Source organism: Teleopsis dalmanni, chromosome 1, assembly GCF_002237135.1.
Source record: "Teleopsis dalmanni isolate 2A chromosome 1, ASM223713v2, whole genome shotgun sequence".
NCBI classification, from domain to species: domain Eukaryota; kingdom Metazoa; phylum Arthropoda; class Insecta; order Diptera; family Diopsidae; genus Teleopsis; species Teleopsis dalmanni.
Window position 1 is genome coordinate 227,923,615 of NC_051846.1, and position 13,545 is coordinate 227,937,159.

The following is a 13,545-nucleotide window of genomic DNA, read 5'->3' on the forward strand; positions in this document are numbered from 1 at the left end:
AATTTTCTAGATTTTGAATATTGCATTTCCACTGAAGAATACTAGTGAACTTTATCCACCAAATAAACATTGCAAGTGGAAAATTAAAGCAACATCTAACTTTGTAATAAACTTCAACAAGTTTCTCTTACAAAATGCCTCACAAGTGGATAATAAATGTTTAGACTATTTGCATATACAAGGAGAATATGTAAGTATGAATCACAATTACTTACTGAAATGACCTTTTAATTAATATTATAAAAGTTGCATATTGAATGGTTGTATTCTCCTTTAACAAGAGTTTGTACGAAGCATCGCAGACTATGTGATTCCTGATGTGCCGAAGCTACAACTGTAGTTCTGAGAAAGTCATATATCTCTACAATTGCCCTCTGCACACAAAGATATGAAACAAACCACTCTTTACTCTTCACTGAAGTGTACTATAAATATTTCTTTTAATTGCGTTCCATATGAATGACAAAACTTTAAGAAGAGTGGTCTTCATATCTTGAAGTTTAGCATTTAGAATCCCGCTTCGAAGTGCAATCATTAGTAATAAATAGTACGTTGAATATGCATGGTATTATTTGGATGTTGAGTCTGATATACTTCTTATAAAGCAAATCATCAATCACTATAAACTCACTATTCTATCATATTTTTTGTTTCAAATCTTAAGTATAAAACAGTTATAACCATTGGGGAAACAGTCATTAAGTCAACTATCTCTTTTATAAAAGTTTGTAGTTCCTTGGCATTAGTGGAGCATATGCTTCTATTTTTCTATTGTAATAAGTTTTTAAAACTTCTGTGATAATAGGGCAAGACCTGACTATATATCCATTATCAAAGGTCTGCTCTTAAATAGTTACTTTTTATATATCCACATAAAACCATAGTAAATACCAACATATTTTAGATTAATGAGAGTTTTCTAGAAATTTTAAATTTTAAGACTTTTTAACGTTCCTTTAAGAGATCACAACCGCACTAAATTAATCATGGTCTCTTAATGATTAAAAAATTATTAAAAATGAAAACAAAATAGTAATTTTTTTACTCGACCGTAGTGGTTTATATAAATCTCATAAGACAGTGACTTTTTGTAAATACAGGAACAAAATAACAGAGTACAAAGTAAAGCCGATTTCAGTTATTGTTTTAGTTTGTATTTAATAGTTATTCATAGGTCTTTCTCAATATATAATCTGGACTAATGCAAAACCATTGCAGTTATATAAACAAATTGTATATAAACACAACATCATTTAAAGTGATTGCAGGAAATTATTCAAAGAGATTTAGAGGAATCTGACCTCATATATACGATTAAAACTGAATATCTTAAAATACCTGGAAAGTGTCTTAGATTGCCTCAAAAGGTGATACACTCATTTGAAGAGCATTCAAAATGATTAAAACTGTTTGCATGATAATATCTTTCGAAAGGAAATTGGAAGTATGTAAAATTAAATCTCAATCCATGCAGTAGTGCGAAATTATAATAATAATTATAATATTATTGCCATATTTTACCATAATATATTTGTAACTTTGACATTATAAATGTGATATTAATTTTCAAATCAACAATGTTTTTAAATTTTATTTTAATAATTGCAGAGGTTTTGTGAAAAGTAGTGAACTACAACAACAAAAATTCTTATATTTCTAATGTTTTTATTAATTGAATTTTTGACTGAACATACAGCTGTTTTGTTTTGTTTTGCCAAAAACTCATTATCAGTGGTCTTAGAAATAATTCTTGTATTTAACTATTCATAAATAATTTTTTAAGACAGCAAATACTAGGGATTGTACCTGTGCCCTGCCAAATTTGAAGCTCAGGGTCAGCGTTCATTAGCCAACGTACCCAAAGGCAACTGACTTTTTTATGTTCGCGCATTTTTCCGAAGTTTTGTTAATTTGCTGTGAAAGTTTATTAACAAATTCATTCTGTGTTATATTAGACCAAAATCATAAAGTAGCTGTAGAATAATTAAATTAATTAATTACATTTTATTTTTAGTTTTTTAATTTCAATACCATACTGTTTGTAAAGACATTACTTAATGATTACACAATAAACCACTTACACGATTTTTATTTGTTATTTATTTGTTATTAATTATTATAAACGCTATGCATTTGTCTCTAGCCCTTACAGACATTCAAGTTATTTTGCACTTTTTTGCACTCGTTCTGACTTATTAGGACTTTATAAACCATAGAAGGAATTTTTCTGAATGACTTACAATGATAAAATCAATTAAGATCTGTTTTGAAATGTTTGAATTATTTTTTTAATGCAGTTATCTACCTACTATTGTGGTAATTCAACTGGTTTCAAACTTCCTATTGATGATTCGGAAAAGTCCATTATTCTAAGCTTCCATAGTGACGAATTTTTTGAATACCCTGGATTCAATATAACAATTCAACATCAACAAAGTAAGTGATGTATTAAAAAATATTAAATTAATAATATTAAACAACATTTGTTAACAAATATTTATATAGTTTTTATTATTTTATTATCTTTTTTTAGCGTGTAACAACAGCTACACTAAATTAAATGACCACATCGATTATTATAGGGGTACATTTGAAGAGGTACAGTGTGTGGATGATATACGTGTGCCGGATGATTACAAAATAAGTTTCTACATGCAATCAATATTTTTTAACACATATAACTGCTCCACCAGTTTTCTTAAGGTATTAGCACCTTCTAATGTAAACAGTCTAATATTAATCAATTATCAATTTTTAGTTTATTGACTTGCATACAAATCAAACATTATTGGAGACATGTCAAGACAGATTTACTTACAGTTCTCTACATACAAACACAAGTGCTGTACGAATATATGTAGACCATTTCAGTTATATAAAAATTGAGTATATAGCAGTTAATCGGTCGTTACCAGCAGGTTGTGGTGGAGAAATATACAACAATGATGGAGTACTATCAAGTCCTTATTATGATAACGATCGTAACTTTTCTAATTGTAGATGGGATATAAAAGTACCTTCACCAAACTACATTCGCATTTATTTTTCCAGTTTGTTTCCTTGTTTTCGATTATTTAATATCTTGATTAAATTTTTAATCTTTCAGGTTTTGATATGGGATCCAAAGTAAATTGTCCGCTGGATAATGTAACCATTTATAAAATTTTACCTAATGGTTATGAAGAAGTATTTTTAACTCTATGCGGCCAAAATTGGGCAGGAGCTTGGGATGCTGTAAAAATACCTAGTAGTCACATTGCAATTGTTTCGAAGAAATCACCTAACTTCGATGGATCTGGATGGACATTAAATTTTTACACATATGATGAACGATCTAAATTTGAAAAAAAATTATTTGTATATAGTTTAATCTAAACAATGTTTTATAATTTTAAATAAATTAAAAAAATTCATTGTTATGATCGTATCTAATCTGACAGAGATTTGCTAATTTGGCACTCAAACCACTTAGCTCGATGAGAGTAGTATACCAATTTAACCAGTTACATGTAAGTTGAAGCATAAATAACAAACGTGTTTTTTTGTCAGTAGCCAAAGTAAAAGTGACCGAGTCGCGCTAATAAAGTTGAGAACTGCGAAGGAAAAATGAGACTTTTCCAGAAAAACACGTTGATGTCCTGCTAGTAGCAATTAGGCGATCTAATAACATCGCATTAATATGCCATTAATGAAATTACGCGCATGGGCCAAATTTGAGAGGCCTCGACTGTTAAGTTGTATAAAGTTTACTTGATTTTATTTTATTTCCTGTTTATTGTAAGTAACAAAGTTAGTACATAACAAAATATGTTCAAGGTTTCTTAGGCACTTCAAACTTGTATAAGTTCTGAATTTTAATTGAATTTTAAGCCTTTACACAAAATCTTAGCATTACGGCTACGGTAAATGCACCTAAATCACTCTATTTGTTACCCAATACACCTTGAGAATTGGAGGCTAAATGCACTCATAGGAGTTTTATGGATTACCCGCGCTTACATTATACCTGCTTAATACATTTAAATTAGCAAGCTGATATATGTGCTTTGTCATATACCTTGCCTTACAAATTTGGTTAATTGAATATGTTATCACTATACCATGTGCCAACCCATATTGAATCTGTGGGAACAACAGAATTATCACATTGGCATGCCTCTTTCTGGAACTCGCAACGAATGACCAATATATTAAAGCAACACTAACGCTTGTCAGCCTCCACAGTGGCCTGTAAAAATGCTCATATTTCGTCTAAAACGCTGAAACACAGATGGCGCCGCCATTGTCAAATCCATATGACGTTTATGAAGTATCAAACTTCAAAAGACCATGTGTAAAATTTCATGACATTTCGATTAGTCAGAAAAAAAGTGATAGCCATTTAAGTGAACATTTGACCATGAGAAAGCGTTTACTCACAGTCGATCAAAAACAACAACGTGTTAATGATTCAGAGCAGTGTTTGGCCATATTTACACGTAATAAATCAGGTTTTTTGCGTTGATATGTGACAATGGATGAAACATGGATCCATCACTTTATTCCGAAATTAAAACGATCGTCATCTGAGTGGACTGCAGCCGGTGAACCACGTCCGAAGCGTCCAAAGGCACAACAATCAAAGGCAAATCGGGGAAGGTTATGGCTTCAGTACTTTGGGATGCACATGGTATAATCTTCATTGACTATCTTGAGAAGGGAAAAACTATCAATAGTAACTACTACACGGCATTACTGTATTGTTTGAAAGCAGAAATTATGGAAAAACGACTGCATATGGCGAAGAAAAAAATTTTGTTTCACCAAGACAATGCACCATGTCGCAAGTCAATAAAAACGATGGCAAATTGCACGAATTACACTTCGAATTGCTTCCTCATCCACCGTATAGTCCAGATTTCGCCCCAAGCGACTACTGGCTGAAATTCATCTCAAATGAAAAAGTGATTGCTGAAACTGAAGCCTATTTTGAGGCAAAAGAGAAATCCTTCTACAAGCACGGCATCGAGAAGTTAGAGAAGCATTGAAATGATTGTAGTGCCATTGAAGGAGATTATATTGATGAGTAAAATTGATTTTTGGCAGAAAAAATTTATTTTTCTTACTTAGTCACACGACTTGTTGAGTGATAGGTTATATGCCAACACAAATAATCTCAAAGAAAATAAATAAGAATGAATAATTGTCCATTATAATACGAATCATATTAAACTCGTATTAAAGAGAGTTTCATCTATACTGAACAGACAATTTAAACAGTACAATAAAACAATATAAATATGAGTTTTATGGTTCAGTTCGAATGGAAGTTATACTCGTACGATTGTAATCATCACTTCTAATGGAAAGATATTATCACAATTCTTATTGTGCCCAATCCAAGTCGTCGCACAATGTCTACATGGTAACCCTGGATTAATACTTGAGTAATGTACTAATATATTAACAAAAATTCGTACAGTAGGCCGTATTTTCAGCATTTTCATATGTTCAGTATGTGGAACACCTGCCAGTAATGAACAATAAAAATCTTCAAGTTGGACAACTATTGTATATGAAATAAATGCTATGACATATGGGTAAGTATTTGAAATATCTGAACCCTCAATACAAAAGTCGCACCTATTCAATTGGCGAAATCCTTTCTTAACTCTGAGGCTTGCGTTACTGGAATCAAGGCAATGCGAAATTCGCAAAAATCTGAATTTAAAGATATAATTGTGATAATAACATCAGTCAGGCAAATAAACCTGAATAAAAATAAGGTTTTGCGTTAAATAAGACTTCATTTTATTTTTAAATTTGCGATACTTCTAAAGTTATCAGAGATCCAATCTACTTTGGGACTGCCATAAATACCAATACGGAATTAGTTTGGAGATCAGTCAAAGAATTACTGTTGTCAAAACAATTGTTAAAAACAACCACCAACATTACAATAAAAACAGAAAATTTACTTCTTCAAAAAATATGGTGTTTCAAAAAATATATAACAATAATGCATATTGCACTTCTCAAGTATAAAAGATTCGTCGAATATGCAATCTGGGCAGTTAGTAAAGCAACGAGCTGTTATCCAGAATGTGCTAATAAGTGCTGAGTGTGTCAGAAGCAGAAGTAGAAATTTTAAATGTACACGGCTAACGTTTACAAGGTAATAGTAATTTCCATTTTCAATCACAATTACATCATCCCCGGCTAACGAAATTCACATTACATCAACCCTCTCCAAGTGTGGTAGAAATTTACATTTCTATTACAAATCCATTTTTTCCACGCCAAAGAAATGTATATTCCTTGGCGAATTCATCGTCCACGAGTTTTGAAATTGACATTTCTGTAACAATCGAAATTGACATTTCTCAATCCTTACATACTCGTCTCAGCTTTCCACTGCTCCAAAGAAATAAACTTATTATAGGACTAAACTGGGATCCGGCTAGTTAAACCTCTGCATAAACGGTTCGGTTTGTTTTTTACCCGACACAATCTCTATAATAATGAAGTAATTCTGAGTTTTAGAAATAGTTTTTTTTAAAGATATGGGTTTTCTTTTAGTAGGTTATGGCAAACCTATTCGAATGAAAACCAAACTATACAAGTTTTATCAAAACATTGACTTTATTTCAATAGCTTCACTGGGTTGAACATGTCATGAAATGGAATAAAATATTGCAGCAAAATAAGTACTTTAAACGGTAGCCATAGAAAGAAGAATTAAGTGGAGACTGTTCTCCGATGGCGTGATCAAGTTTAGATAGCACTAACCGCATTTGATGTACAAAGCTGAAGCAGATACGCACGGAACATAAATAGTGTTATGTTCGACTGAAATCTAAGAAGGGGTTATTCGTGCTAAATAAATAAGTAAGTTCGTTAAATAAAGTAAAAACAGTTTTCTAATACTATGAGCACAAATTTTTAAATTTTATATAATTAACAATTTTGAAAGTAATTTTAAAAGAATATATAAGAATTGTATAATTTTTATAGTACTTAGATTCTTTCAGAATCTCCTTGAAACACCTCCCGCTACTCCATGGATACGCTGCTGCTCCCTGTAATAATAATATTTAATTTGATTATGCTTAATCGGATTATATTTCTTATAATAGACTTTGAGTATATATATTTAAATGATTACCAAGTTGTCAGTAGATTTATAATTCCACGCGACGAATAGCATATAGGTCATCGTATAGTAAATATATCTATTAGATGACGGTGATATAATTAGTTTTATGTATAATAAACACGATATTAGATTAAATATGACTCGATTGCCTTTTTAAATTGTCATAATCAATTTAAGTTGGAACAAACGAATTCACAAGTCCGCTATTAATATTTAATGAAAAGCAAACCAATATTTATTATCAATTGTATGTGAGCTTCTCAAACTAATGTTTGTAAATTCACAAAAATAGATAACTCTCATCATACTCCCTTATCGATTTCGCATTAATCCATTTGATCTTGTCTGTTCGTATTTGAGCAAACAGAACTTAATGTCGATATTATTTAATCACAGACGTTAACGGTTTTCTAGCTTCAGGCAATCTGTTTGGAATTAAGTAATTTTATGGTGTGTTGTTGAAGAAAATTTCAAGATAACGCAAATTTTTCAAGATATTCCTGCACATGCATATACATATAAAGATGATTTTATACCTTTTATTTATCTGAATTTAAAATTATATTTTTGGTACCACTTATTAAAAAAAAAGTACAAATTTTTTGTCAAAAAATACCTCGTACGTCCCGAACTGATAATATTGAACGCCCCTTTTGGTATAAATACACCCACATTTGAGGTTTCCGTTTCAGTTAAAATCGGTCTTAAAATTGCTAAGTTGAGGCTTCAATTGTGTGGAAAATTTGTGTAAAAAATAATTAAAATACTTGAAAGAGATTTTGGATTGAAAGAGATTTTATTATAAAGAAAATAATATTTGAGTGCAAAAAATTTGAAAAATTAAGCTTTAATAGTTTGAAAAAACTATATTATTATTACTATTATTAATATGTATACATTTTCCTTCGTCATCCTTCTGTGTGGACTATGTTGCAATCTAGTACTGTGTGACTTTGAACAACAACCGAAAATATTCATTGAAGATGATGGCAACCTCATTTTAGAGGCGGTTTATGATAAAGATATTGTATTTTCTTTATCGCCAAATTCTGCTCTGAATATAAATGATGTCAATTTAATGGAAATTTTGAATGCTCTTCAAGAAAACAATACACAGGTAGAAGCAAATAGCATGGTTTCGACAGACGAATTGACTAAGCAGTTAAATGCCTTTAAACGGGACTTACGCGGTTTAGAAAGAAGGCTTAGAAATTATGTAAATAGAACACGGTTTAACAAGTTAAGACGAGACTTGCGATCCGGTTTATTTAAAATCCGACAACTACACGGTCGCATTGAATCGATCGAAAGAGATGCTAGAATAGATGAGTGCACTGTCAATAATACGATTCCATGTAAAAATGGTGGCTCCTGCTATGATCAATTCAATGATTTCATTTGCTTATGCACCGAAGGATGGGTGGTAAGTGTTAATAAAATATAACAAAAAATATTTCAATATTAACTAAACAGTTTTTTGGGGGCGTATGGAGTCAGATACAATAAAAAAAAATTCACTGAGTAGTTAATACAAAGCAAGATAAATAATAAAAATTCTTATTTTGTTAAAATTGTGCAAAATAGAAAAGATCGAATCGATCGAATTGTTTAAAAGCATGTCATTCAGGGAGTTATAGTCACGGCAAATATAAAGTTGTTGTTGTTTTAATTATAAATTAAAATATTGAGAATGAGAGAAATAGAGAAATATCGACTGTCATGCAATTCTCTGTAGAACGTGCAATGTCTGTACGTCATGGCCCTTGCAAATAATTAAATAATATACAATATTGCAGGAAACTGAAGAAGCAAGTGCATTTATGCAGTTGATTTAAACATCAATTTTATCAATTTTATATAATTGATTTATCCATATAATAATAGCATTCATTTACATCTTCTCTGAAACCCCTTTCTTAGAAAATTCTTAAATATCTACAGTGACTTATGTTCCTAAACCATCTGTCATTACTCCCAATCAAAAGAAGAAGAGGAAGGTTAGAAATAATTTTCATATGTTAACTCCAATATTAGCTCGACATTATCAAATAAAATATTAAAGATATCTCTTCATTCCTTACATTCTATCAAGTTCAACATTTCAACATTTTGAGATCAGTGACGATGCGTGCCTTTCTGAAAATGTGTGCAGCTTTTCTACAATGTTGTTTTTACATGTACTGTTGAAATCAAAAATGATATATAAGTTTAGTATTATATCAATCTGGAATAAACACAACTTCTCATAACATCAAACCAACTTTTTTCAAACAAAAGTGTCGTCTGTAATCAAAACCATACATGTCTATGCAGTGATTAAACAAAATCGGACGCACTTGCAACGTATAAATGTGCGGTCAGCTACTCCGCACACCTAGTGTTTTTGCTAAAACTTTAATCTTTAAAAATATGAATACGTAAATGGAATAAATAATTTTATTTCTCGATGTAAAGATAGTTAATGAATATAAGTATATACATTATTTTTTGACATTTTGCAAGTTATGTTAAGGTGTGCGTCGTTCACCTCCGCATATTAGCGCAGTCATCATTGCTTGAGATAGACTTTTACACTGAGAAAAAATGTCCATATTAAAAGAAATTATGAAGAAATATTTTAATCAAGCGAGTTCTTGGGCTAACCATATAGCTGTTTTGGGTATCACTAAATACCTATTATCTGTTATCTTTAAAAATACTTTTAGATTAATTATCCCTATGAAATGATTGCACTACAAGTAACGTTATGAATTGAATCCAGTCAAATTTGAACCATGGACAAAATCAATAAATAAATAATTGAAACACTTCTTTAGATTTGAAAGTTGCCTTTTAAGGTTATTTCTACTCAAATTGTATTCATTGTCATCACACATAAAATTTTTAATTAGCAAAACATTATATTTAAGACCTTAGTGCGAACACAATATAATAAAAAAAAATATTAAATAAAAATAAAAATATTATTCTTCAGATATTCTCATACTTTGACAGACTTTGCTTACTGATTAGGTTCATCATTTTAATTGAGTTATTCATCTATGGGCATTCCAAAATAGTACTTTGTATACATATGTATAAAATATAGATATACTCATTTATGAACTATGGTCATTCAATGTAAATTATGTCCAGTCAAGAGGTGTTAGTTATAAGTTTTGCACCGAAATCTTGTCATACTTCAATGTTTAAGTATATTAGTAAAATCGTTTTAGTGAAGACGGAGTTTTCTCTGCAATCTAAGTGAGTACAAATGCCGTTTTGCTACCACAAATCCGATCATGATAATCTCAATAAAGTATTAAAACTGATCTCACTTATTTATGTATTTTTATTTATATATATTTTTATATATATATTCTTATATATATATTCTGTATATATTATACATATGTTATATATTCTTATATTCCTAATAGTTTCAACGCTTGCGCTTTTTGGTGTCTGTTTAGTTTATTAACATTGTATTACTTATAGAGTGTTTTCCATCAGACAAGTAAGCCACCGTACAGTATTGGACCTATAACCAGAATATACAGCCATATTATGATTTTAGAACACCATCAATAGTTGTTTAAATAAAGTTAGCAACGGGAAATATGATGATTAACGACCATAGTAAAACAAAGAAAAGGAACTACTAAATTAATAGTACATTACAGTCTTAAAAACTTTCTTTAAGGTCTGCTGTTTTTTACTTGCGATAGATAATACTATCACGACGAAGTGTACGTTAATGTCTTCTGAAACTTGTTCTAAAATGTACTAACTTATTTAGAGGAATTGTAAATGGGTTCGGAAGATGTGATCGAATTTGAAAACGATACCTATTTTAAAATTTAAATATAGTAAAATAGATGTTTAAAAGTTCATTCTCTTTAAACTGTTTCTATCTATTGATATTTGATGTACATGAATTGAAGAAATTGATTGTACATTATGCTTCGAAATATCTAGCTATATCAACTTCGTTTTATTTTTTAAGGGAAAAACTTGTGATAGTGACGTTGATGAGTGTGCTCAATTTAACAATACTGATCTAGGATGCCAAAATAATGGACGATGTATTAATACTCCAGGAAGTTATCGGTAAGTTCCAACGCTAACATTACTATTTTATAAACTATAAAAATGAAAAATACCTATACTACTCGTAGATTGCTAATGTATTATAGTTTCCTTTTTCTATAGTTTTGGTGTTGTATGATCTGATCTATTCCTAATAATACATTAGTATTATTCAATTGTATTTGATAGTCAAATGCTTTGATTTCAAGTATATGTCCTTACATACAATGCTATGATATTTCAATACCATCATGGGCGTAGTTTGGAGATTGTTTTGATTTATGGATTTCGCCCAGACTACGCCCAAATAATGATCAATTTTTTAGAAAAAAAAAGCTTTCAGTAATAATATTTGCCATTTGATAACTGATTTCAATATTATTATTATAGTTGTGAGTGTGCTGCTGGTTTTTCTGGTATTCACTGCCGTCTTCGTGAGATGATTTGTGAAAAATATAATGGAGACGAACTCTGCGGCCATGGCACATGTGTGAGCGCCAATAATATACATAACTACACTTGCATTTGCGATGTTGGCTGGACATATACAAATTCTTCTCCAGCATGTGTAATCGATATTAACGAATGTGAGCTTCACACTAATCCTTGCCATAGTGAGTGTATTAATATGCCAGGTAGTTTTAAATGTGGTCCATGTCCAAATGGATACACTGGAAATGGCATTACTTGTCTTGACGTGGATGAGTGCGCTATCGATAACGGTGGTTGCAGTTTAATACCGAAAGTAAACTGTATAAATACTGAGGTACTATAAAATAAATAGAGAAATCAATTTCATTTTTTTGAATTGACGATGAATTTCATGTCTTTACTATTAGGGATCATATCACTGTGGCAATTGTCCAGAAGGTTGGTTGGGTGATGGTCATATTTGTATACCGGCTCCTTCCAATGATTGTAGTTCAGAAAATATTTGTCATCCTAAAGCAAAATGTGAGTATATATCGGATACAGTGGTTTGCACTTGTCCAGTCGGTTTGTCTGGTCACGGTTTTGGGGAAAATGGTTGTAAATCGGAAAAAGCCACACATCCATGTGAGAATCATGAATGTAAGGCAAGTATATTCCACAGATCTGTTATAAGTCACAATGTTGAATTTGTTTATATTTTGTAGAATAACGGAACATGTGAAGTGAATGGTGAGGGCACGCGTTGTATATGTCCTGAAGGCTATATGGGTGCTACATGTGAAAAAAATGACGCATGCCATCCAAATCCATGTTCAAATGGTGGTAGTTGTAAGTTGGCTCCGAAAAATAAGTATCGTTGTGCATGTCAACGTGGCACTACAGGAAAAAACTGTGAAATACAACGTGAAATTTGCGGTTCCGTTTTGAGACAAGAAACAGGAGAAGTGATCTATCCACCAGAGGGTGGTAACTACGAAAATAGAGAACGTTGCGCATGGATCATACGTACCACAACTAATAAAATTCTCAATATAACTTTCAGTAAATTTGATTTGCAAACGTCGCTTGACTGCAGCAAAGATTTTCTGCAAATACACGATGGTCGTTCACTCAGTGCGCAGCTTGTGGGACGCTTCTGTGGAAGCGATTTGCCTCGCGGCGGTACCATTATAACTTCTCATCAAGAAGTATTTTTTTGGTTTCGTACGGATAATGAAACTACTTCAACTGGCTTTAAATTTTCGTGGGTATCACAGCCTCACACATGTGGTGGTCAATTTGAATTGGGTATGGGTAACAGCGATGTAATAAAGTCTCCAGGCTATCCCGGAAAGACACCTATTAACCGTGAATGTGAATGGGAGTTGGAAGCGAGTTTTGGTTATCGATTTGTATTGCGCTTTTATGAAATTAATCTTGGTGGTGATTCTAATTGTACACAAGATACGCTAAAGATTTACGACTCAGATCGCCTCGTGAAAACTTTCTGCGAGTCTGAAAAACCTGCTCCTTTCTATACATCTTCAAATATAATTAGCATACATTTCCACACAGATGCTTTTCGAGAAGACAGTTCATTTCAATTACATTATGAGGTGATACCAAGTTCACCGAACTGTGGTGGAATTTTCACTGAGCCAAGAGCTACCATCGGCGGCCACATAAATGCAGAAATTTGTCTTTATCTAATACAGCAGCCCCCAGGTACTAAAATAAAACTAGAAATTTTAAATTATAATTTATTGGATAGCGATGATTGTGATTTGCAAAAAGTTGAAGTAAGTCAATAATATATATAATACATATATTAGCAGTTACATTAGACATGTATAAATTCTTAGATTTTTAATGGAAAAACTGACGAATATCCATTGGAGAAACGAATATGTGGTGATTTCAAGTCAGTGAGT

The 13,545-nt window shown here is 31.4% G+C and overlaps 2 protein-coding genes across 2 annotated transcripts in view; both read left to right on the forward strand.

Moving 5' to 3' along the window:
- LOC119667596 (cubilin homolog) overlaps positions 1-3,499 on the forward strand; it is a 4,100-nt gene extending 601 nt beyond the window's left edge. The window contains exons 2-7 of the mRNA XM_038076899.1: positions 11-190; positions 2,298-2,436; positions 2,534-2,703; positions 2,759-3,050; positions 3,107-3,357; positions 3,473-3,499. Of these exons, the coding sequence (XP_037932827.1) occupies positions 11-190; positions 2,298-2,436; positions 2,534-2,703; positions 2,759-3,050; positions 3,107-3,357; positions 3,473-3,499 (1,059 nt within the window). The remainder of the gene's footprint in view (positions 1-10; positions 191-2,297; positions 2,437-2,533; positions 2,704-2,758; positions 3,051-3,106; positions 3,358-3,472) is intronic.
- Positions 3,500-8,024: 4,525 nt separating this feature from the next.
- LOC119667597 (cubilin homolog) overlaps positions 8,025-13,545 on the forward strand; it is an 11,529-nt gene continuing 6,008 nt past the window's right edge. The window contains exons 1-6 of the mRNA XM_038076901.1: positions 8,025-8,558; positions 11,121-11,224; positions 11,594-11,969; positions 12,043-12,279; positions 12,340-13,413; positions 13,477-13,539. Coding sequence (XP_037932829.1) covers positions 8,025-8,558; positions 11,121-11,224; positions 11,594-11,969; positions 12,043-12,279; positions 12,340-13,413; positions 13,477-13,539 — 2,388 coding nt within the window. The remainder of the gene's footprint in view (positions 8,559-11,120; positions 11,225-11,593; positions 11,970-12,042; positions 12,280-12,339; positions 13,414-13,476; positions 13,540-13,545) is intronic.